General features: G+C 40.8%; 1 protein-coding gene across 1 annotated transcript in view; it reads right to left on the bottom strand.

The window, feature by feature from the left end:
• The window catches only part of antxr2a (ANTXR cell adhesion molecule 2a), a 307229-nt gene that overhangs the window by 91392 nt on the left and 191299 nt on the right, over window positions 1-24538 (bottom strand). The window contains exons 15-16 of the mRNA XM_068038944.1: window positions 19508-19675; window positions 18949-19029 (exon numbers count right to left, since the gene is read on the bottom strand). Coding sequence (XP_067895045.1) covers window positions 18949-19029; window positions 19508-19675 — 249 coding nt within the window. The remainder of the gene's footprint in view (window positions 1-18948; window positions 19030-19507; window positions 19676-24538) is intronic.

Genomic DNA, 24538 nt, shown 5'->3' with positions numbered 1-24538 from the left:
GGCTTTTTATACATATATAAAGAGCAAGAGGGTAACCAGGGAAAGGGTTGGCCCACTCAAGGACAGAGACGGGAATCTATGCGTGGAGCCAGAGGAAATGGGTGAGGTGCTAAATGAGTTCTTTGCATCAGTATTCACCAAAGAGTAGGACTTGGTGGATGATGAGCCTAGGGAAGGGAGTGCAGATAGTCTCAGTCATCTCATTATCAAAAAGGAGGAGGTGTTGGGTGTCTTGCAAAGCATTAAGGTAGATAAGTCCCCAGGGCCTGATGGGATCTACCCTAGAATACTGAGGGAGGCAAGGGAAGAAATTGCTGGGGCCTTGACAGTAATGTTTAGTTTAGTTTAGTTTAGATTAGAGATACAGCACTGAAACAGGCCCTTCGGCCCACCGAGTCTGTGCCGACCATCAACCACCCATTTATACTAATCCTCCACTAATCCCAGATTCCTACTACATCCCCACCTGTCCCTCTATTTCCCTACCACCTACCTATACTAGGGGCAATTTTATAATGGCCAATTAACCTATCAACCTGCAAGTCTTTGGCATGTGGGAGGAAACCAGAGCACCCGGAGGAAACCCACGCAGACACAGGGAGAACTTGCAAACTCCACACAGGCAGTACCCAGAATCGAACCCGGGTCCTTGGAGCTGTGAGGCTGCGGTGCTAACCTCTTTGCATCCTCATTGGCTACAGGTGAGGTCCCAGAGGACTGGAGAATAGCCAATGTTGTTCCTTTGTTTAAGAAGGGTGGCAAGGATAATCCAGGAAATTATAGGCCGGTGAGCCTTACGTCAGTGGTAGGGAAACTATTGGAGAGGATTATTCGGACAGGATTTACTCTCATTTGGAAACAAACGAACTTATTAGTGAGAAACAGCATGGTTTTGTGAAGGGGAGGTCGTGTCTTACTAATTTGATTGAGTTTTTTGAGGAAGTGACGAAGATGATTGATGAAGGAAGGGCAGTGGATGTTGTCTGTATGGACTTTAGTAAAGCCTTTAACAAGGTCCCGCATGGCAGACTGGTGCAAAAGGTGAAGTCACACGGGATCAGAGGTGAGCTGGCAAGATGGATACAGAACTGGCTCGGTCATTGAAGATAGAGGGTATCAGTGGATGGGTGTTTTTCTGAATGGAGGAATGTGACTAGTGGTGTTCCGCAGGGATCAGTGCTGTGACCTTTGCTGTTTGTAGTATATATAAATGATTTGGAGGAAAATGTAGCTGGTCTGATTAGTAAGTTTGCGGACGACACAAAGGTTGGTGGAGTTGCGGATAATGATGAGGATTGTCAGAGGATACAGCAGGATATAGATCGGTTGGAGACTTGGACGGAGAAATGGCAGATGGAGTTTAATCCGGACAAATGTGAGGTAATGCATTTTGGAAGGTCTAATGCAGGTGGGAGGTATACAGTAAATGGCAGAACCCTTAGGAGTATTGACAGGCAGAGAGATCTGGGCATACAGGTCCACAGGTCACTGAAAGTGGCAACGCAGGTGGATAAGGCAGTCAAGAAGGCATACGGTACGCTTGCCTTCATCGGTCAGGGCATAGAGTATAAAAATTGGCAAGTCATGTTGCAGCTGAACATAACCTTAGTTAGGCCACACTTAGAATATTGCGTGCAATTCTGGTCGCCACACTACCAGAAGGTCGTGGAGGCTTTGGAGAGGGTACAGAGGAGGTTTACCAGGATGTTGCCTGGTCTGGAGGGCATTAGCTATGAGGCGAGGTTGGAAAAACTCGGATTGTTTTCACTGGAACGATGGAGGTAGAGGGGCGGCATGATAGAGGTTTACAAAGTTATGAGCGGCATGGACAGAGTGGATAGTCAGAAGCTTTTTCCCAGGGTGGAAGAGTCAGTTACTAGGGGGACAGAGGTTTAAGGTGCGAGGGGCAAAGTTTAGAGGGGATGTGCGAGGCAAGTTTTTTTACACAGAGGGTGGTGAGTGCCTGGAACTTGCTGCCAGGGGAGGTGGTGGAAGCAGATACGATAGCGACGTTTAACAGACATCTTGACAAATACATGAATAGGAAGGGAATAGAGGGATATGGGCCCCGAAAGTGCAGAAGGTGTTCGTTTAGGCAGGCATCAAGATCGGCGCAGGCTTGGAGAGCCGAATGGCCTGTTCCTGTGCTGTACTGTTCTTTGTTCTATAATTTTAGAAGTCTCATCCTTGTTTTCAAATCCCTCCATGGCCTCGCCCTTCCCTATCTCTTTAATCTCCTCCAGTCCCACAACCCTCCGAGTTATCTGCGCTCATCTAATTCTGTCCTCTTGAGCATCCCCAATTTTAATTGCTCTACCACTGGTGGCTATGCCTTCAGCTGCCTTGGCCCTTAGCTCTGGAATTCCCTCCCTAAATCTTTCTGCCTCTCTAGCTCTTTTTCTTCCTTTAAAGTTGCTCCTTGACCAAGCTTTTGGCCATCTGCCCCAATGTGACTCGGTGTCTAATTTTGCTTTATAATGCTTCTGTGAAGCGCCTTGGGATGTTTTATTACATTAAAGGTGCTATATAAATATAAGTTGTTGTTGTTATCAGAAGATGTTTGCTGTGGTAACGAGTCAACTACAACAACTTTAGTTCTGCACTCTCATAAATGCAAATTTTCTGCAAAGGCATTTTAGAAGTATGGCAACATCTGGAACATCAGTATGCCAACATCTTCAATGTGAGGTTCAAAGCTCTGATATTTGGCTGTAACAACATGCACAAAATACATGAGCCACTGCAGACAGGATTCATGGCTTTCCTGAATAATTTGTACATACTTTACATGCAAATACATGTTATTTGCCACACTTGTTAACAGCAGACCTTATTTAAGTATTAAGCACTATTTGTTATAAATGGGATTGCCGCCACAGTTCCAGCAAAACTTATGGTGGCAGAAAAGAAGCAGCTCCGAGGAAATTCTTTTTCCTCATCTTGCGTAATAAGCAGCTGCTTTTGATTTTGAAAAATACTCATTTTTTATTTCTTGAATATAAACAGAGAGAGCTCGAAATGCACAGCTAGTCAGTCAGCATCTGTAAAGAGAAAAGACAGTTTACAGTGTTTCGGGTGCAGGCCTTCACAGAATCTGTACAGCACCCATCCAAAACCTCACAACCTATTTTTTCTCTTTACAGATGCTGACTGACCTTTTACATATTTACAGAATTTTCAGTTTACATTCTAAATACCCTACATCTGAAGCTTTTTTCCCTTTTATTTTATATTTTTGATTGCCGATCTTCTTGATCAAGCTTTAAATAGGTACAGGGCTATATTTGCTTATGATGCCAGACTAATTGTACCACCAAAATCTTTATCAAGTTGCCTTCCACCTGTCCTCCGCGCTGACTGAGCAGACTCAACCACTTGCAGCTTACTATACACTAGCACTAAAGCATCATGAGCTTCTTATTGGTTAATTGCACAGCCAATGAAACAATGTGCCGCCATAACATGTGGATTATTACTGGGAATCCACTGGGGCATGTGGCCATTACAGTCAAAGCTGTGATCTGGGGTTGGGACAGGAACTGATCAGCATTTGGCATCGAACGTAAGAAATCCCCGTCTGAATCCATTCCACAGCCAGATCTAGCCCAAGGGACGTCCATTTGATATAAGGTCAACATTAAAAGAATTGTACACTTCAGTTCCCAATAGCTTTTCGTTGCCATGTTCCCTCCTTGTACTGACTTGAGAAGCTGCAAAAGAGTCTGAATTATTAAGTCAATGAAATAAAATGACCTGAGTGACATGTACATATACTAGTCACATGATTTCCAGTGTGACCAAAGGATATGAAAATGGTGCAACTTTAAAAGAGGAATGAAATGTATTTAAAAATCCATTAACAGCTTTTTCAGCTAATGCAGCTCAAACAGGCAGTGATTAAAAACATATTACATGCTTTTTTCACCAAAATGTGAATCGGAAAAAAGGATTTTTTATTCTTGCAACCAATTTTTTCAGTAATGGAGATGGCTAATTTTCACTTCAAACCAGTGACAAAAGCAAACAGAGGTGTGTGGTCAAAATAAAGTAGTGAAGCAAACTAACTTTACAGTCAGTTTCATTTCTATTATATAGCTGCAGTATATAATGGTAAAAACTGAAAATTCAGTCACACTTTGTAATGAATGGCTCTTCTGGAATTCTTCTACGTTTGGGAACAAACTTCTTTGCTTGTTGTGCCACTGTAACTCTGGTGAAGGTCAGGTGATACAACTCTGAAAAGGGCCTGGACCCTGATACACTGGAACCCAAAGTAAACTTTGACTTCCCATTTGACCTTGTAAGACACAGCCACTTGCAAGACCAGTGATGTAGAAGTTGATGGGGACTCCGTATGCTGGGAGTTCTGGTTTCCTGGCCCATAAGAGGCTGGTACGCTAAATGATGTGAGGTATAGCAGCATCAAGAAGAGCAATAGGCCACAGAAGATGTGTATTTAAAAATATACTTTTAAAAATCTGTCCCTGTGTGAAGGATGGGGCCTTTCATGGGGTCTTTGGAAAGAACCTAAATTCCTCTTCCAATAGTGGCCAAGGGCCAGAGCTTTTATTTGGTGAATTCTTGAGATGTGCCAGTGGGGTCATAGACTCAGAATAAGAGGTCAGCCATTTAGGTCTGAGATGAGGAGAAATTTCTTCACTCAGGGAGTTGTGAATCTTTGAAATTCTCTACCCCAGAGAGCTGCAGATACTCAGTTGATGAGTACATTCAGGATTGAAATTGTTAGATTTTTGAGCAATATGGTAAATAAGGGATATGGGGATAGGGCAGGAAAGTGGAGTCGATGTAGAAGTTCAGCCATGATCTGACTGAATGGCGGAGCAAGCTCAAGGTGCCGTATGCCCTACTCCTGCTTCTATTTCTTATGTTCTTATATTTGTGGTGGCATGGGTGTGTGCTGGCCTCATGCACAGGAGGTATCCTACTGGCTGTGGAAACTTGGGTGGGCTTGGTACTTTAGGGCACTAGTGACCATTGCCAAGATAACAGTCCATTTATTTTCAGGGCCCTATTTTATAAACCAGGTATGTGGAAGAGTCAATATTTAAGAAAATGGGATTATTTCCAATTTTTCACAGCTGGCTGTTTAATTGGAAATTTGGGTATTACTTTCCAAAAGGTCCCAGCAATTTGAAGTCATAGCTTTTACATCATTTGTTTCCTGTAGAATTTACGTACACTTCCTGAATGGCCTTCTGTGTTTTTTTGTTCAATGTATATTGTGCATTATAAGAGTGGTCAGCAGCAAAAGACCAAGGATTAACATCTGTGACTGAAAGTCTGGAAATCTTACTGAAGAGGTATAACATAGTACAGAAGGAGTTACGGTACCTCGGCTAATGGCTGAAAATGTGGTCAGGATGTAAAACAGCAATCCATAAAGTCCAACAGTCTGAGAGAGTAAAATAGGGAGAGGGACAATCCAGGATTGGAGCAAAGATGCCACTTTAGTTTCAAAAGAAAGGATCTCAGGACAGGACATCTCAATGGGCCGCTTAAGAGCCAGGGAAACCACACTCCCAGCATAGGAACTCTCCTTGTAAATGACTCTGTTTACCAATACAATTAGCACTGCTTTCAAAAAATGCCTTTTTTGGTGGCAGAGCATCAAAACATAATCAAATTACTGACAGGTGAAAATAAGAAAGAATGGATTATGAAAGGATTATTCAGTGAATTAAGCCTTTTTCTTCCATAAAAGCTACTCTCCCATGGACTCCAGTCATTTAATCTCCTGAAGGTAGAATTTGGTACAAATCCTTCCTGATCCCCAAATATTACGCATTCTTATCTGAGATTTAACTTAGCATTTATTTCATTTGTTTTATCAGTGTAAATAGAGTTAGGACAGCTTCACTCAGAAGAAATTTTCAGCTCATTTTGTTACAACAATTAGTCCAATTTTCTGAAAACAGACTCATGGGAAGAAGCAACCCATTAAATTGAAATACAAATGGTTTTTGTGATTTGCGCAGAAGTGTTAGACAGCTCCTTTGTATTTAAAACGATTATTTAAAGTTGCAATGACTCAAAGATTTCATCAGCCAGTCTTTCCAAATTACTGAATAGATCCAGAACTTTCAAACAGTTAGTTAATTCAGCAAGATAACTTCCAAGTTCACAAGTAATCAAATAGATTCACTATATAAGAAAATTAGTTGCAGTATATTTTAACATTGAAGTTAAAAACTATTTTCTGTTGCGAGGAGCTAACTAATCTTAACAATTGTCAGAGATAGGTGATTGGAATATACTGCCATGAACGGTGGTGGAGGCAGAAACCCTCAATTCTTTCAAAAGGTACCTGGACATGCACCTGAAGTGCTGCAAGCTGCAAGGCTATGGACCAGGTGCTGGAAGGTGGGAATAGAATGGGCGGCTAGTTTCTATTTTTTTTTCTTCTCAGCCAGCACGGACACAATGGGCTGAATGGCCTCCTTCTGTGCCATAATTTTTCTATGGTTCTAGATATGTTACTGCTCCCGTTCAAGTGTTCTATTACTGTTTAATAAATCTAAAACATAGCGTAGTATAATATTCCATTACCTTCCGAAGATAATGGGAATCCTATGAAAGCACAGAATACGGTAGTTGTAGCTGAAATAATGTATGGAGATTTATTTTTTCTGGGTGGGCTATGATTTTACCCAGCTATCATGGTAAGTGAAAACAGTCTTGAGGACTTAAGAAGTTAAGACTCACCTATGAAAGCAATTTGAAACATTGAAACCAAAAATATCTCGAGTGAAGAGGCAAAAGCACCACCCCAAAAATGTAACAATGCACCCCTCCCTACACATGGCTCATAAATAAAGGGACTGGATTAGTTGATCACCTCAGACAATATCTATCCTCACAGCCTTCGACCTAATTCCCAATCCGATACCTATACATCTTTTTGAAGGAGTTGATCAATACATCTTCTTAATGGTATTTTGTAATAGAATAACTGGGGCAGCATTTGCCGCACTGGATTGTCTTTATTTATGTGGGTAAATTTTGTGAGGTGAGGCTCTGACACTCAGTGGAAGCACATTTTGTTGAATCACTCTGTTTACAATTCTGATTAATTTTGGATGTGGAAAGGATGTTTCCCCCGTGGAAGAATCTAGAACTAGGGGTCACTGTTTAAAAATAAGGGGTCGCCCATTTAAGACAGAGATGAGGAGAAGTATTTTCTCTCAGAGGGTCGTGAGTCTTTGGAATTCTCTTCCTCAAAAGGCGGTGGAAGCAGAGTCTTTGAATAGCTTTAAGGCAGAGGTAGATAGATTCTTGATAAGCAAGGGAGTGAAAGGTTATCGGGGTAGGTCGAAATGTGGAGTAATCAGATCAACCATGAACTTATTGAATGGCAGAGCAGGCTCGAAGGGCCGAGTGGCCTACTCCTGCTCCTAATTTGTATGTTCGCATGTTTTCAATCAGTGAAATGCTAGGCAAACTGACTTCTACACCCAGTTGTCTAGAAATGGACCTGTTGAAAGGGAATTCAAGTCAGCAGCAACATCCTTAACAAATAGTTATATGCGTGAATGCTCCATATTTAGACTGTAAAATATAAATTGTTATTGCAGGATGGGCACAGTGTTTTCCAGAAGTTTTGGACAACACGGTAGCTAAATTTAAAGCTCAAGTCATCGTCTTAAAAAAGTCTTTGGATTCCTTCTCCATTGCTTCATGTTTTTTTTTAGCCTTTTCACTTTCATCGCATTTCAGCCCTTCTTTGGCAACATTCTGGAACCTCATTCCATCAAACTCAGACAAAGCTTAGTCACAATATTCATGTGCAGGCTCTGTCAGATATAACCTCTTGCCTGCTTTATTATTTACTCATTTGTTCATTTATTTTTAAACTAGCTCTCCATCACTTTTTTTGACTGGGACATGTGAGGGTAAATGCACAGCTGGCAGGTATTCAACTTCTGCTCTTTCTCTGAATGTCAGTTTTAGGAAGTTATGTTCAGAGCTCAGGGAAAGGGACAAGTTCATTTATCCATTTGTGTTAGATTTGCCTGAGGCTATGAAAAGGCCAGTTAAAAGCTACTCTTATCTAAGAATAACAAGTTTCTTCTTCTGAAAAATCTGGTTTTGTGCCACTCAAGAGAAGGTGCCTTGGACATTTTGCTTATCATTTTTCCAAAATCACTCAATCTTTACCAATATTGCATATTCAACAAAATGTTCATATACTTCCCTGTTGCTGCAGAATGGCTGGTTGTCTATAACATAACTTTTATGTGTATATTTTTAAGTTAATTAATAGGATATGCAACGTTGTTATTGAACATGTATCACTGTCCCAGAAGTGGTGAGTTTTATGTCAAGCTTAATATAGCTCTGCAGGCTGTTTTGAAGTTTTTTTTTTAAAAAGTGCGAAACATATTCCATGTAAGCTCGGGGAAGAAAAAGTCAAAGCTTAAATAATAACTATAACTGAATTATAAAAACAATATTATTTAAAGTTATAAAACACATCCCCTAAAGATGCTATATTTCCTGTTTCAAAGTAAAATATATACCAAATGTCATTTGCAGACGAGAATGTTCCTATAAACCAGAAAATATCACCACAAAAACAATACAGAATCCTGCTGTGTACATTAATAAGACACAGATCTTTAGAAGAATGCATGACTAAATAAAGACTATTTACTCAGGGAATACCTTAGCTACCTGCTATCCCCAGCCGCTCTCCTTGAAACTTTGTGGCAGATGTTGCAGCGTTAAGTTAGCTCTGAAGTGGCTCGTCTTCCTCTAGCTCCCCTCACAATAGTCAAAATATATTAGATCTCTTTATTTGTGCCTGGGGCCAGTTCAGGAGCACAGCTGTGTCTTACCCTGCTCTACCTTTGGTGTTTAAGCCCCTCAGGCAGCAAATGTGAGACCAAAACTGTTCTGCCGCTCTCAACTGCATCTGCTGACACTCCAGCAGTCTTGCTGCAGGCTGCTGAGGACCACTGCCTCCGTCCTAACAGATGTCTGCAAAAACTTGCTTACTTACACCTGTACTGGCACTTGTAACCTCACAGATCATGTGTTGAAAAATTCATGATTCGCTACCCTCTCCGAGGATTTACATCCGGAATCAAAGCCTCTGCATTCACTTCGTGTGAGCTCAAAGCGATTCCACCAAGCATTAGTTGTTGGCACTGAAAAGCCTTTCTAGCTTTGATACATCATGCCTAAACTTCAATTACAAGATCAAGGAGTTGAATTCTACTGTGAATACTTCTTAAATGAGAAACACAGGCCCTCTGAGTCCTAAAAGTGCATTTTTGAAACCAGCTGCTTCATGTGACAGGTATTTTTTTTATTTACTAGGAATCAGATCACAACTGAAGCAAAATAGTTTTCCTAGTGCTACTTTATTTCCTGTATAAAGACACCAATCTCACCTAAAAACTTAAGCACTAGAATTTATGACCAGGATTTTACCGACACGGGGTGAATCTCAAAATCTGGACCAAATGTGGGTCTTTAGCTTGCACAGCTGGGCAGTAGGACCACAGCGGCAATCTTCCCAGTGGCTGCCAATTAAGAGGCAGCCGCTGGGCCCACTGCCCAATTAAGTGCTGGCTCTCCACGCTGCCAGCCCCTTCGAAGGGCCAGCAGCTCTGCAGCCTCGGCAGCACCACCGAAAGAGGGTGGCTCCATTTTCAGGTGCCCTTGCTGGGGAATTGAAAAATGTGTTTCTGTGCCAGGGCCAGGCCTGGCAATCGGAAGGGAAACCCCTCCAGCGGAGGCGTGGGGGGCAGCCTTTGCGGCCAGGGCCCCCCCCCCCCGCCCCATTGTTGGGCTACGGAACCCCAGATGCAATGTTCCCACCGGGAAGATGCTAGGAGACCACCTCCATTCATCTGGCAGCTTCCGCACGCAGTGGTGGGGGGGGGGGGGGGGGTAGGGGCCACTCCGCCTCTGTCAATGATCTGGAAGATGACCCTCATTGGGACTTTTAATTACCTTAATTGGTTGCCTGCCTCTGGTCAGGGGGCGGCCAAGCTGCTGCCCTTCCCACTGGTGGTAAAATGGCCCAGTGGCGGGAAAACATCTGGGAGTCCTCCGGGCACGTTCCCGGCATTCTACTGGCTCACCCACCTCCCAGCCCATCGCCCGGAACCAATAAAATCCCAGCCTATGTTTCAAAATACATTCAATATGTATTGTTCTTAGAAAGTAATAAACAACAGCATAGAACCTTGCAGCCCTTAAAGTAAGTATACTTGCAAGATCTTTCATCTGCTCAACTTATCAGCAAATTGGAATTGTGAAGGTTTATTAGAATGATCATACTCAATGCTTATCTAGTTCTCAAGTGGTGTGAGCCCATTGGGTGCTGATTTCAAAGATCCTGCACATTTCTGTTTTGAAAAGCAACCAGTATCACTTAGGAAGAAGGAATTGCAGGTACTTTACTTGTGGTTTCAGTTTTGAATATACTTTACGTAAGCTATTTTTTAGAAAGATGATTTTTTGGTAAGTTGTACTTAGAATTTATCCCACCAAAGCAAGAAGGAGCATTTTGCCCTTTACACAGTACATCATTTTCAAAAACCTCTTGCTTCTGCTAACATTGTGATATAAACACACAAAAAATTGTAACACTCTATGGTATAATTATCTTTCTCAAAAAGTGAGAAAATATTTCTAAGGCACACCGCTCTTCAGAGGGCTTGTTAATTCTTTGCCAGCTCCTTAAAAGCCTCAGAACAAAAATAGTTAACCCTACTAAATTATAATATTTACTACAAAATCTAATAAATTACTGGGGGGGGGGGATGAAAATATCTTAATAAAGAGATATTTTATTAATGGGAATACTGGTCACACAATAATATATCCCTTCAGGTCCTATATCACTTTCATCTTTATTACCCTTTCTCCTATGTCATGTTGAATCAGCAACAGCATCTCGAGAGAATAGAAATGCTTTACCTAACACACACAACTTGTAAAAGAGAAATTGTAATTTTAACTTTCATTCTTGACAGGATTTTACACTGATCAGCCTATGGGTATCAGGCTGAAATTGGCCCTCAACATGATATGAAAAAGCACACCATGGTTCATTAAGCCTTCCTCTTTAAAAGTAAAATTACATTTTTTTCCATTAATACTGACTCCACTCACCAGTCTTGTGATGCTTAATGCTGTACTTAGGATGATGTAGTGGCACAAATGACTCCTACAGAAAACACCATAAGACTGGTAAGTGGGGCTTTAATACCTTCGTTACCTTTAGCCTTGACTACACCAGCCCACTCCTGGCTGGTCTCCCACATTCTACTCTCCGCAAATTCGAGGTCATCCAAAACTCTGCTGCCCATGTCTTAATTCACACCAAGTTCTGTTCACCTATCACCCCTGTGTTCGCTGACCTACATTGTCTTGATTTTAAAATTTTCATCTTAGTTTTCAAATCTCTCTGTGGCTTTACCCCTCCCTTTCTCTGTCAAGATATCTGCATTCCTCTAATTCTGGCCTCTTGAGTGTTTCTGATTTTAATTGCTCCACTATTGGTGGCTGTGCCTTGAGCTTCTTCGGCCCTAAACTGTGGATTCCCTCCTTACATCTCTCTACCTCATTTCCTCCTTTAAGATGCTCCTTAAAATCTAGCTCTTTGACCAAGCTTTTGGTCATCTGGCCTAATATCCCCTCATGTGGTTCAGTGTCATACTTTGTTTTCTAATGCTCCTGTAAAGCGCCTTGGAATGTTTTATTATATTAAAGGTTAATTGGCTGTTGTTGTAGCCTATACTAATCACTACAGTCAGGTGGAAAACTACCTCGCAGTTGTGTTTTTCCCTCTCTCCTGCTGAGTATTTCCAGCATTTTCTGTTTTTATTTCAGATTTCCAGAATCCACAGTATTTTGTTTTCGTATTGCTGTAGTGTGCAGAGAATCTTCATTAACAGGAAGTATGTCTACCGACCCTATTGCAAAGCCGTTAATGGTGATGTAAGCCAAAATTAACCATCAGGATTTTGGCAATAATCTCGCCTGATAATCTAATGCTGTACTGAGGGAGTGCTGCATTGTTGGAGGTGCAATCCTTTGATTGAGATGTTAAACTGAGATCCCGTTTGCCTATTCAGATGTCTATTAAAGATTCCATCGCATTATTTGAAGAGGAGCAGGGAATTTTCTTAATATTCAGACCAATATACCTTTCTTAACTAATATTACGGAAAACAAAATGTTCGTCTTACTGCAGTATTGCATTCAATTCTTAGTATGGATATATTGGCATTGGGGAGGGAGCAGCGCAAATTGCCCAGATTGAAACCCCTGGGCTTAAAGGGTTAAATTAAGAGGCTTGGTTGCAAAGACTTGCCTTGCATTCCCTTCAGTACTTAAGATTAAGGGGTGAGCTAATTGAGGTGTTTAAGATGATTAATGCAGTTGACAGGCTAAATAGAGAGAAACTCTATCCTATGGTGGGGGAGTTCAGCACAAGGAGGTATAAAATTAAAGTGAGCCATTCAGGAGTGATTTCAGGAAGCAGTTCTTCACACAAAGGATAGAGAAGATGTGGGACTCTCTTTTCCAAAAAACTTCTGCGGTTAGGTATCATGCTAGGCCCCCACCTGCCAAGAATGAGGCACATTAATTTTGTCAGGAACATTGATTTTAAACTGTTACTGGAGTGAAGAAAGAACTTGTTAAACAGATCAGCCGTGACTGGAAAAGATATTTGCATATTAATAGATGGTGATTGAAAGGACAAAGGACTATTTCCTGACACATTCAACCCACAATGGACCTTGATCACCAGGTATTGTGTGTAAGAGGCGCGTTCCAGACACTGCTACAGTGATACAATCCAAGATATGGTCAGACCAGTTAGTCTCATGACTAGCCTGCTTGGCAACCTGGGTTTTTCTGAATTGTACAAACAGTTTGAACTCAAAGTCTATTTGCTCCTGGACTGAAGATCTCTCCTGTCTGCTCCCATTTCTTTCTCACAAGCTTCTAAATCCACTGAAGACACATGAACTTCAAGAGAGAAAAGTCTCCTACAGCGAACAAGATTTCAGAAGAATACTGGGCCCCAATGAAAAGCAAGATCTACCTACAATCAAGGACTCTACGGTGAGCTCGAAGAACTGTAACAAAAACTCTTCAGATATTGCCTCAAACGTTTCCACTTTATTTTTCTTCTCTTTTCCGTCTCTATTTGCATGTATGTATACTGGATGCATGCTAGCGTGGGCGCATCGTGTATCCGTAGGCGTCAACCGAATTAAAGTTTAAATGCTGCTGCATTTATCTAATGGACAGAATCTTCACATGCCAGATACACACGCAGCAGGGGGATGCTGGCAGCAGATCAGAAATCCATTTGTAATTGAAGTAGGCTTTGCCATGACTCTTACCTGGAGGGCCTGCTGTGGGATATGAGGGAGTGAAGTGAGGAGATGTTTCCCAAGGATGGGAAGAAGAGGCCAGTCTCTCAAATAAATCAAGCAGGCATGGATGGATGTGGCTGAGGAAGTGAGCAGCAGGAGTGTGGTTCCTCAAACAGTGCCCCAAGAGGTTCAAGGATCTCAGGAGGGTGGGAAAGGTGAGTGGCATAACACTTTCAGGTGCCAACCTCCACACTCTGACTTTCCCAGGCTTCTCGTGCACAGCACTCCTTAGAACAACTCACCTTGCTGCTGCACTCATTCCTCTCTCTCTCCACGCACCTCACATCACCATTTAAGCAGCCACCACTCTTTTTCTTTTGGGCCTCCTTATCTCGAGAGACAATGGATACGCGCCTGGAGGTGGTCAGTGGTTTGTGAAGCAGCGCCTGGAGTGGCTATAAAGGCCAATTCTGGAGTGACAGGCTCTTCCACAGGTGCTGTAGAGAAATTTGTTTGTTGGGGCTGTTGCACAGTTGGCTCTCCCCTTGCGCCTCTGTCTTTTTTCCTGCCAACTACTAAGTCTCTTCGACTCGCCACAATTTAGCCCTGTCTTTATGGCTGCCCGCCAGCTCTGGCGAATGCTGGCAACTGACTCCCACGACTTGTGATCAATGTCACACGATTTCATGTCACGTTTGCAGACGTCTTTATAACGGAGACATGGACGGCCGGTGGGTCTGATACCAGTGGCGAGCTCGCTGTACAATGTGTCTTTGGGGATCCTGCCATCTTCCATGCGGCTCACATGGCCAAGCCATCTCAAGCGCCGCTGACTCAGTAGTGTGTATAAGCTGGGGGTGTTGGCCGCTCACACTCACCCTAATCCTATTGCCCAGTTGCATCCATGCCTCACAGTCACCTTCCCCAAATGTTGTCCTTCCCTGCTATCCACACAATCCATTTCTCACACTCACAACTCTCGACTTTCCTTGCAGAGGAGTAAGAAGTACTCCAGGGAAAGGCAGAGACCCGGAAGGGGGGAGGTGCACCTTGTTGGTGCCAAAGCGTGCCCAGCCTATCAGTTTCACTGAACAAACACTCCTCACTGTGCTCTCACTTGGTTGACCCTGGCCAGTTCCACACAGCTCGGGAAACACCTGAGCTGTCTGTTAAAGTCAGAATTCTGGGTTAAATCCTGAATTAATTGGGGATTTAAATCTTTTAATTACTTACCTGACAGCACCATAAGAGTTTCCCACTCGGGCTAAACCCGGAAGTGGGCGGAATCATGTTGGGTTTCCAACCTGCCACTACTTTTCGGGGTCATTTATTCCTCACCCCACTCCCCCCACCCACATCTGCATTTGTTTCCCACTTGGCAGTTAAAATTCAGCCCAATAAGTCACCACAATTCTCAAGCAATTCACTGAGTGAGATGCTTTGAAATATGCCAATGTGACAAGGTACAAGATAAATGTAGGCATTATTTTTGATAACGTCCATTGTACTGACAGAAAACCAAACTGGTAAAGCAAACCTGCAATTCTGGTGACAAACTGTGACCATGTGCTAAAATAAGAGTCATTATGAGAGTGGTTGATGATTTTAATACAAAATCTGATTTTCCAAAATCAATAGAAAATATATGACAGCCAATTTCATAACTTTCGTACTCCCACCATTTGGATTGTTTTGTCACTCGCTATTACTTTTTTTGTAGAAACACGTGAAAAATACCATTTAATTCCTGCAGTTACTAAGAAGAGATGCAGTTGCAGCCAGCCTTGAGTTTATTGGCTTCATTCACGTAAACATAATTCTTGTAAAACAGCAGACCAATTTTGTAGCTTTAATGTCATTTAAGTAATATGGAAAAGTTGACCACTGACGTATATCAAACACAGCAAAGCAGAGCATGCATCATCCTGATAATAAAGGATCAACCTTTACAGAATATATCTCTTTTCTATTTGACAGTATAAAAAACACTTTTGCTGTACTGAGAAACTAACTGACCTTGCAAAAGGTCACTACTACATTACTTTCAGGGTCAATAGTTTCATCTGACAAACATCACAATTTGTTTCTCCCCTAATTTTAAGCTATTTAAGGCTTCATTCTAATTTGTGAGTCACAAAAGACTATTATCATAAAATTACACTCAATCACAGTGGTAGTGAGAAAGCAGTCTCTGGCTGGTTTAGTAACATGTCCTTTGTGAGCTTATGTTTTAACGCTAACTCTGGTAACTCAAAAATAACATTTTAACTTTAAATTACTTAAAACTGGAAAAATATATATTTTTTGTTCGGCAAATACAGCATAATCCCGAATTAAATTTAAGGGGCATGATTGTATTTACTTTAATCCATTTCAGTCATTTTACTCATTTAAAGATAAATAAGGTAACTTTTATCTTTATACAACTGGAGAATTTGGATTAATTCCAAACTACAGATGTTTTGAAGCAAAATATGCTTGGTGAGACACAACGATGTGAGATCAGAATACAAACTCCCAGCTGCTCATGCCAGTTTAAATGCAGCTCACTATTAAATGGATTCAAATCAGCTTGGTATAAACAGTCTCTGACTGAAATCCATGATGGCCTACAGTTCTTTTTAATAACACTCTATTCACTTAACAAGTAACTGGTTTCTGTGTGTTTAGCATATGTACTCATTCAACACATATGTGACAGTAAACATTAACAATTATCTATTGTAAGTAAGGTATTAGGTAAGGCATTGAACCAATGCTATTTGTACTGAATATATTTTGCTACTATTTGCACCATGGAATATCCTCATGCCCACACAACTGACTGCAAAAGTGAGAGGTCATTTTACAGGTTCCCTCTGCCAGCCCACAATTTTCAGACTAGTAAGATGATTTTTAAGGCATAAATTTATCATCAACAAAAGAATGAAGGGAGGGGTAAGAAGAATATGTTCAGCGAAGAATTGCTGGGACATGGAAAGCACTACCAGAAACAATGGTGGAAGCAAACTCAATTAATAGCTTTTAAAAGGCAAATATTTGAACAAAATTTGGTAAAAGAAAAGGGTTTGGAGAAGGAGCAGAGGAATGGGACTGGATAGATACTTCTTTTGGAGAGCTGGCAAAGGCATAATGAGAAAAACGGCCTCCCTTTGTGCTGTAAAATTTTATCACAAAAGATGTTGTGGGCTACTTTGACTAAGATGGTCTTGGTGTTGTGAATGGAACAAAAGATCAGACTGAGTGGATTTTCAACAACTGGTTGGAGATATTTGGGTGACAATGAAATTATCCTGAACCTTATTGAGGAAGAGAAAGTTGGAGATGGTGCTGTAGTTGGAGAAGATGGAAGAATCATTGGAGGTGCTATTCGTTTGATGGGATGTTAAACTCTGGAGTTTATGAGAATACGAGGAGATCTCATTGAAATGTAAAAATTCTTACAGGGCCTAGCAGGGTAAATGTTGAAAGGCAGCTTCCCCTGGCTGCAGGCTCTAGAACTAGGGATCAGTTTAAGGGGTTGGCCAATTAGGACTGAGATGGTGAGAAATGTCTTCGTGCGGAGGATTGTGAATCTTTGGAATTCTCTATTTCCAAGAGGTGTGGATTCTCAGTCGATGAATATATTTAACACCAATATTGATAGATTGTTGGGCACTGAGGGAATCAAAGGAAATGGGGATATTAGTGGAAAGTAGAGTTGATATATAGGATCAGCCATACTCTTACTGAATGGTGGAGCAGGCTCAATGGGCCATATGGCCTACTTTCACTCCTTTCTTATGTAATTAAATCAATATTTTTTAAGTAGTTTTGAAATCAGAAAACAGTGTCTGAGGAAAGGACCCAGTCAGCAATACCAGCGAATACTGAAATCAGGAGAGTAACTGAGTGGTCAGGAGATGCGTTGGGAGATACCAATGAAGCTTAGAAGAGATGAGTCTGGAAAGGGTTGAAACAGAAATAGGAATGAAATTATGTAGCCAGTTTGCAGTCAGTTTTCCATGGGATATCTGCTTTGAATTACTTTCAAGAGGACAAGGTCTTATAGTTGCCATGTTTTTAGCAGTCTGAAGTTAAATGTAGGAAGTCGACTTTTATTTTATGAATGAGGGTTCCTGCTATGGGCATCACATATGAGAAATTGCGGGTGCACTCTCCCCAATTTACTGTTGATGAAAATAGATCAAAAATTGTGGGGGAGTTCCATGCATTTTTAGATCCAGGCCAACAATAATATGTAGTTTGAAGCCATTCCAAACTATTCAGGAGTCTCAAGAATGTCTAGCTGATTTTATTACACTTTGTGGAACTCCAATTGAAATGTATGGGAATCAGTGTGAATCATGCTGAGTGTAATTTGAAGGTAACAAAATGTAGCAATCATCATCTCGTGGCATTTCAGGCACCTCCCTTTGGCATAGTGTTGGGAAGCTTGGGAAGCATTGGTCAACCATGTAATTCATTGTGAGTAAAAACGTGGTTTAAAAATTTAAGCGGTCTCAAGGCTAATGTTTTCCCGATAACTGGAGTAAAATTAACGTTAGGTGTTGAAGCATTTTGTTTCTTTTTGTTAGCTTTTATAACATAAGGTTAAATTCAACAATTTCCCCTTAATATCTTGAAAACTTCAATAAAATCACCCCTTAACCTTTTAAATTCAAGGGAATACAAGCTTAGTTTGTTTAATAAAAACAAGAAATGCTGGAAATACTCAGCAGGTCGGGCAGCATCTGTGGAGAGAGAAGCAGAGTTAACGTTTCAGGTCAGTGACCCTTCATCAGAACTGGCAAATATTAGAAATGTAATAGGTTTTAAGCAAGTAAAGCGGGGGTGGGGCAAGAGATAACAAAAGAGAAAGTGTTGATATGACAAGGTCACAGAGAATAACTGACCAGAAGGTCATGGAGCAAAGGCAAATGGTATGTTAATGGTGTGGTGAAAGACAAAGCTTTAGGACAGAGAGGATGTTAATTGACAGAAAAATGAACAGCCCTGTCCCCAAGCACAAACATGAAAAAACACAATGGGTAGGCACAGTAAAAGCAAACTAAACAAATTAAAATAAAATAAACACATAAAAAATAAAAAATAAATAAAAATAAAAAGGGGGGCTCGTCTCTCTTGTAGCTTAACTCTTGGAGTCCAGGTATCATTCTAGTAAATCTATGTTGCACTCTCTCCAAGGCTAATATATCCTTCCTAAGGTATGGCGCCCAGAACTACTCACAATACTCCACATGTGCTCTAACAAGGGCTTTGTATTGCTGAAGAATGACTTCTACCCCCTTGTATTCTATTCCTCTAGAAATAAAGGCCAGCATTCCATTAGCCTTTTTGACTATTTTACGTACCTGTTCATGACATTTTGCTCACCTATACACCTGGATCCCCAAGTCTCTTTCGACCTCCACTGTTCCTAACTTTTCACCATTTAGAAGGTACCCCAGTTGTCCCTTTTTCGGTCCAAAGTGGACGACCTCACATTTGCGTACATTGAAATCCATTTGCCATAGTTTTGCCCATTCACTTAAATAAAGCTTGCACATTTCCCCGCCACACTCAAAAATGATCTAATCAGTACCTCATCTCCAGTTTGTGGCCGCATCAAAGAAACCCGATCATACTGTCGTCGCAGCAATGCCCACAGTGCATCAAGTCTGCCCTATAATTTTAAAAAGATGCCATTTAAAATAACACAGAAAAAGAAACAGAGAAAGAAAAAGATCTTTTCTGATGCAACAAGCACTGGGAACTAGTGTTTTTTTATTCCCCCTCCCCCACCCCCCCGAAATTTCCACACTACAAATCTGCATGCTTACAATTTATGCTAATGTTTCCTTTTTCTTTTTACTAATGCAGTTTATCAATTTTATCAAATAAAAACTAGCTCTCAATTTTCTTGTCATTCTTACTTGTCATCTTGTCTTGTTTTTAAAAATATTTTTCCTATGGACAATGCTAACAGTAAAGAAGATCACTGATTTTTCTTAATATATAATCAAAATTCATGTCATTCGGCCTCAAGTACTTGACTTTTGAATCTTTATTAACTAGTTTCATAACTAGCACTATGGCCCTGCTAAAGTACAATACATTTTCTTATGGAGTGAAATATATGTCAGTAGATCGTGAGAAATTACCTTAATTGGATCATACCACTTTGGTGGAGCAGGCTGATTAGAAGGCACAGATCTGGGCTGACTTGGGGTAAGAGGTTCCTCTTCAAAACCTGGGGCTTTTACAACAGCATTTTTCGCCATTTCTAGCCTTGCTCCTTCATCGGTGGATCCCTTATCTCCCCACCGGACCTTGCAGAAAAAATAGCAAAACAACATTAATTTCATCAGAGGAAATATACGCACAAGCGGTAATCTGCAGTTGACAGTTAACACTCAAACGTAGATGCAGCAGATCCAAATGCTTAAATGATTGTTACTGGTAAGTTATGACCCAATCAGAAAGTAGTTACCATTATTCAAAATTACGGCCACATTGAGGATCATTGTACATTGTACTGTTTATGCTAGCAAATACAAATAAATGTTAAGTCATATGCTGATGTAAGTAAAACCAAAAGGAGGAGTTGAGAAATAGATCCCAGCCCAGAACTTTGATTAGCAAATATTCAGCCAAACAATATGATGCATTCATAAGAATGTATCTAGGAACAGATCTGCAATAATACATAGAAGAAAGGCACATACATGGACAAGGATAGCCAAAAAATGTCAATAACACTAATATTACTTTCCTATTCCCCTGGGAAACCACTCAGTTCCCAATCACAAGCGAGACTAAAATGTGGCAGAGACCTGTGATGTTAGGTCTTGCACTTGGAGCTGACCTCAGATGATAATTTTACAAGTTTGTTCTCTTGCCTACCAGGAATGGACATTGGATACTGCAACTCTTCTGCCCCTTACAAAGTATCAAAATAGATGAAGAATTTTATAAAGACTTTATATTGTTATATTCTACATTCATGAAACCTTGCTGAAATTAGGGAGAATAGCCCTTGGCCCTGAATGTAATTTTGTGCAGATGCGAGGCAGGGTGAGGTAGAAACTCAACCACTTCAGTAGGAAACAGGCTTAGGTAATTTCAAATTCTGGGCTTCATTAACATATTGTTGGTCCTCTTCCTGCTCAAATGGACAGGAAGAGGCTACTATCTTCCAGAAAATCAAGCAGCCAATGGTTGTCTACCAACGTGAAGGCAGGTGTGGGGATGGGGATTTTTGGATGGTCTTACAGGATGGAAAGGGGAAGGAGGCAAGTCTGGGGTAAGGAAGGCCACCAATTTCCTTGCTCCTGGGCTTCCAGGCCACAGAAAGGAAAGTGTTTTGTCCGAGTAAACACTCACATTGGTGTATGTTGGTAAAATAATTAATGGAAAAGATTTTCTGTTGGTTATCCTGGGCATGTTGCTGATTGGTTACCTGGATATCAAGGGTGGTCAAGGTTCTCAAAGACTTAGGGAGTTGTCACCTAGTTATGAGAGCAATTTAAAATATAGAAACCAAAAAAATCTAGAGTAAGATTTAAAAAGATTGAAATACATAAGTGTGCATGACAAACAATTATCGAATCAACACCTTACAGCTGAACCATGCTTAATATTCAAACAAGTTTTGTTCGAATCTCTGTCAGTTATCAATACTTTTTCATGACTGTGTTATAATACTTCCAACTAGTCAAGCTACCAATTACCACTTCTGCAATTTTTGGTTTCAATTTAGAGAATAATTTTTCCTGCTTTGTGACATTTTCATGACAGATTTGTAACTAATAAAATCATTGAATTTATAAAAATGGGACAAGTATCATATGCAGCATAGCAACATAGGAATTGCCAGACAAAATAAGACCAGGTCCATCTAGTTTGCCTTCTACCATCTTGGTGCTCACATGAAACAATGATAATGGAGTTATTGACTGATCATATCAATCAATCACTATCAATTAAAACCAGAAATGACACAAGAAAAACCCCAGTGCTGGAGAGCTTTGGGAACCACGAGTCCCAAGTCATATTTTTTCTCCCAAGCCTGCTACATTTACCACGCATCATGTCTCAAATTAGTCATATATTGTACCCCAAAATGCTATTTTCTGGAAGAAATCTATTAGGATATGTTAACCTAGGTTTCCGATCATAACACTGATGGTAGTCTATTTATTCTAAATGGTATTACAATCAGAAACTGGAGGCCCATTATTTGCATTGGGCACACATTAGTAGATATTATTGCATTTTTCTAAATCTTTTCAATTTTCACAAATCCATCACCTGAATGCAGGAAAAAGGAACTTGTACATCTTGTCCTGGGATGCATTGGCTCAGTACTGATAGAACATATTAAAAAAGTTGATCCCAAAACAGACACGCTGTAGACTTTAAGAAGATGCCTACAAGTTTTTTACATCCATATCAACATATTGACATTGTTAAACTATTTTATGCTCCAATTTTGTTTTGTTTACTACATATTTGTTCACTATGATCATCCTTCTTAAAACCTAAATTATTGTGGTTTGACACTATTTGGGAAAGCATAGTCATTGTATTAGTTATATTCTCATAGTTTGTATGAAAGCTGACTTTCTAACAAACAATTTTTTCACTCTTTTTTGGAACAATTTTCAAATGACTTTTCCTTCCCCTGAAAAATTTGTTCCCACTTTAAAATAGAGCAGCCGACTTGATGTTAACTTAGTGCTATTAACAGCAATGGAATTAGGATTTTGTGAAAACCCAAGTTGCAAAATCTAAAATACTTTTAAAATGCTTTTATACTGCAGAGTTTATCATGTCATTGCATTCTGAATATATAGAGATAAAATCATTCCCAGTCTCTATTTTTCAGTATCTTTCTGCAACTTTTACAATTTAGACCAGCAACCCACTCCTATGAACAAATAAGTACGCAGTAAACTTTCAGTGTTACTTTGCTGAAGGACCCAACTGTAGCCAGCTGAACCAGTACAACATACTTTCAGAATAGTTTGCATTTCTAACTGGTTGAACGAGTGAAATCACAATTGCAACTTCGGGCCAGTACTGTTTATTTCCAATACTGGTTTAGAAACAACACCATTAGTGATTTACAGAGGTCATTGTCAGCATTATCAGTCCCTCAAAACAAGGATGATGTCTGCCAGGGTTCCTGATTTGTGTGTCCTCAGGTGACTCAGCAGGCCAATCCAGGATCCACAGGTCTTTAGCAGAGAGGACAAGTGTTGCAATGTTGCCCTGAGGGAAGGGGATTCTTGAGACAGGATCCTGTTCTCTCTCCTGCTTTTGATGCTTCTCCGCAGCAGAGTTTATGTGGTCAGTTTCCAGTCAGATGTGGCTTGTTGGGTGAGGCATCGCCACATGGCACGGTAGTGGCAAGTTCTTCCCACACACCGATGTCAATTTGCTCCCTTTTCAATGAGGCCATCAGAGTGTCCTTAAAACGTTTTCTCTGTCTTCCTTGAGTTGCCCTCCTTAAGTTGTGAAAAGAGGATATGCTTCGGAAGCTGATCATTTGGCATGTGGATGCAATGTCCAGACCAGTAGAGCTAATTTCACATGAACATAGTTGCGATGCTGGAGGAATTGGCTTCAGTGAGGATGTTGGAGTTTGTTCACCTGTTTTCCCACTTGACTTTGAGTATCCTGCGGAGACGCTGCTGGTGGAAATTCTCCAGCGCCCAGAGGTGCCTTTGGTAGGTGACCCAAGTCTCACTGCCATATATAAGAGTCATGACAACAACAGTGTTGTAGAATAAAGCCTTGTCCTCTTATGGAGATCTCAGTTGTTGAAGACATAGGTTATGCAATATTTGGAAGGCTGCACTGGCACAGTCGATTCTGTGCTGGATCTCCACTTCGATGGTGACTTTGCGAGAAAGGTAGCTGCCAAGAAATGAGAAGTGTTGAACGACTTATAAAGTCTCCTCATCAATAACAATAGCTGGAGATGTAGGTGCTTTTTTGGGGGAAGGCTGGAGGAAGATTTTGGTCTTGCTGATGTTAAGTGAAAGACCAACCCTTTTATATGCAGAGTTGAAGCAATTGATGGTGGTCTGAATGTCACTTGCACTATGGGCCAAAACCACACAGTTGTTGGCATATTTTAAGTCATGAATGTGCTGGAGAGTCACTTTAGTCTTGGCTCTCAGCCTGTAAAGGTTGAAAAGCTTCCCATCAAGTCGAAACTCAATCATAACTACTTGTGAAAGTTGGTCATGAATGAGTTCCATGACCAGACTGAGGTAGATAATGAAGAGAGTTAGCATAATCACACAGCCTTGCTTGACACTCATTTGGATACAAAAGGATTCTGTCTCTAATTCATTGTAAATGACGGTGGCTGTCGTACCGTCATGCAAAAGTTGCAGGATAGTAACATATTTTGCTGCACATCCAAGTCTATGGAGGTCTTTCCAACCAAGTCTATGGAGGTCTTTCCAAACAGCTGCACAGTTGATGGAACCAAAGGCCTTTGACAGATCAATAAAGGCCATGTAACAGCTCTTTGCGTTGTTCCAAGCACTTTTCTTGCATTTGTCAAGTGACAAAGATCATATAGACTGGGTATTGTGTAATGAGAGAGGAATAATTGACAATCTAGTGGTGCGAGACCCCTTGGGGACGAGCGACCATAATATGGTAGAATTCTTCATCAAGATGGAGAGTGACGTAGTTGATTCTGAGACAAGGGTCCTGAATCTTAGTAAAGGAAACTACGAAGGTATGAGGCGCGAGTTGGCCATGACGGATTGGGAAACGTTACTTAAAGGGATGACGGAGGATAGGCAATGGCAAACATTTAAAGAGCGCATGGATGAAGTACAACAATTGTTTATCCCTGTCTGGCGCAAAAGTAAAACGGAAAAGGTAGCCAAACCATGGCTTACAAGGGAACTTAGAGATAGCATTAGATCCCAGGAAAAACAGCAGACCTGAGGATTGGGAGCAGTTTAGAATTCAGCAAAGGAGGACCAAGGGATTGATTAAGAAGGGGGAAATAGAGTATGAGAGCAAGCTTGCGGGGAACATAAAAACTGACTGTAAAAGTTTAGGTATGTGAAGAGAAAAAGATTGGTGAAGACAAATGTAGCTCCCTTACAGTCAGAAAAAGGGGAATTTATTATGGGAAATAAAGAAATGGCTGACCAACTAAA

This window comes from Heterodontus francisci, chromosome 1 (genome assembly GCF_036365525.1).
Source record: "Heterodontus francisci isolate sHetFra1 chromosome 1, sHetFra1.hap1, whole genome shotgun sequence".
In the NCBI taxonomy this organism is placed as follows: domain Eukaryota; kingdom Metazoa; phylum Chordata; class Chondrichthyes; order Heterodontiformes; family Heterodontidae; genus Heterodontus; species Heterodontus francisci.
Note: the sequence above shows the minus strand (reverse complement) of the source record. Positions and strands in the feature narration are given on the sequence as shown.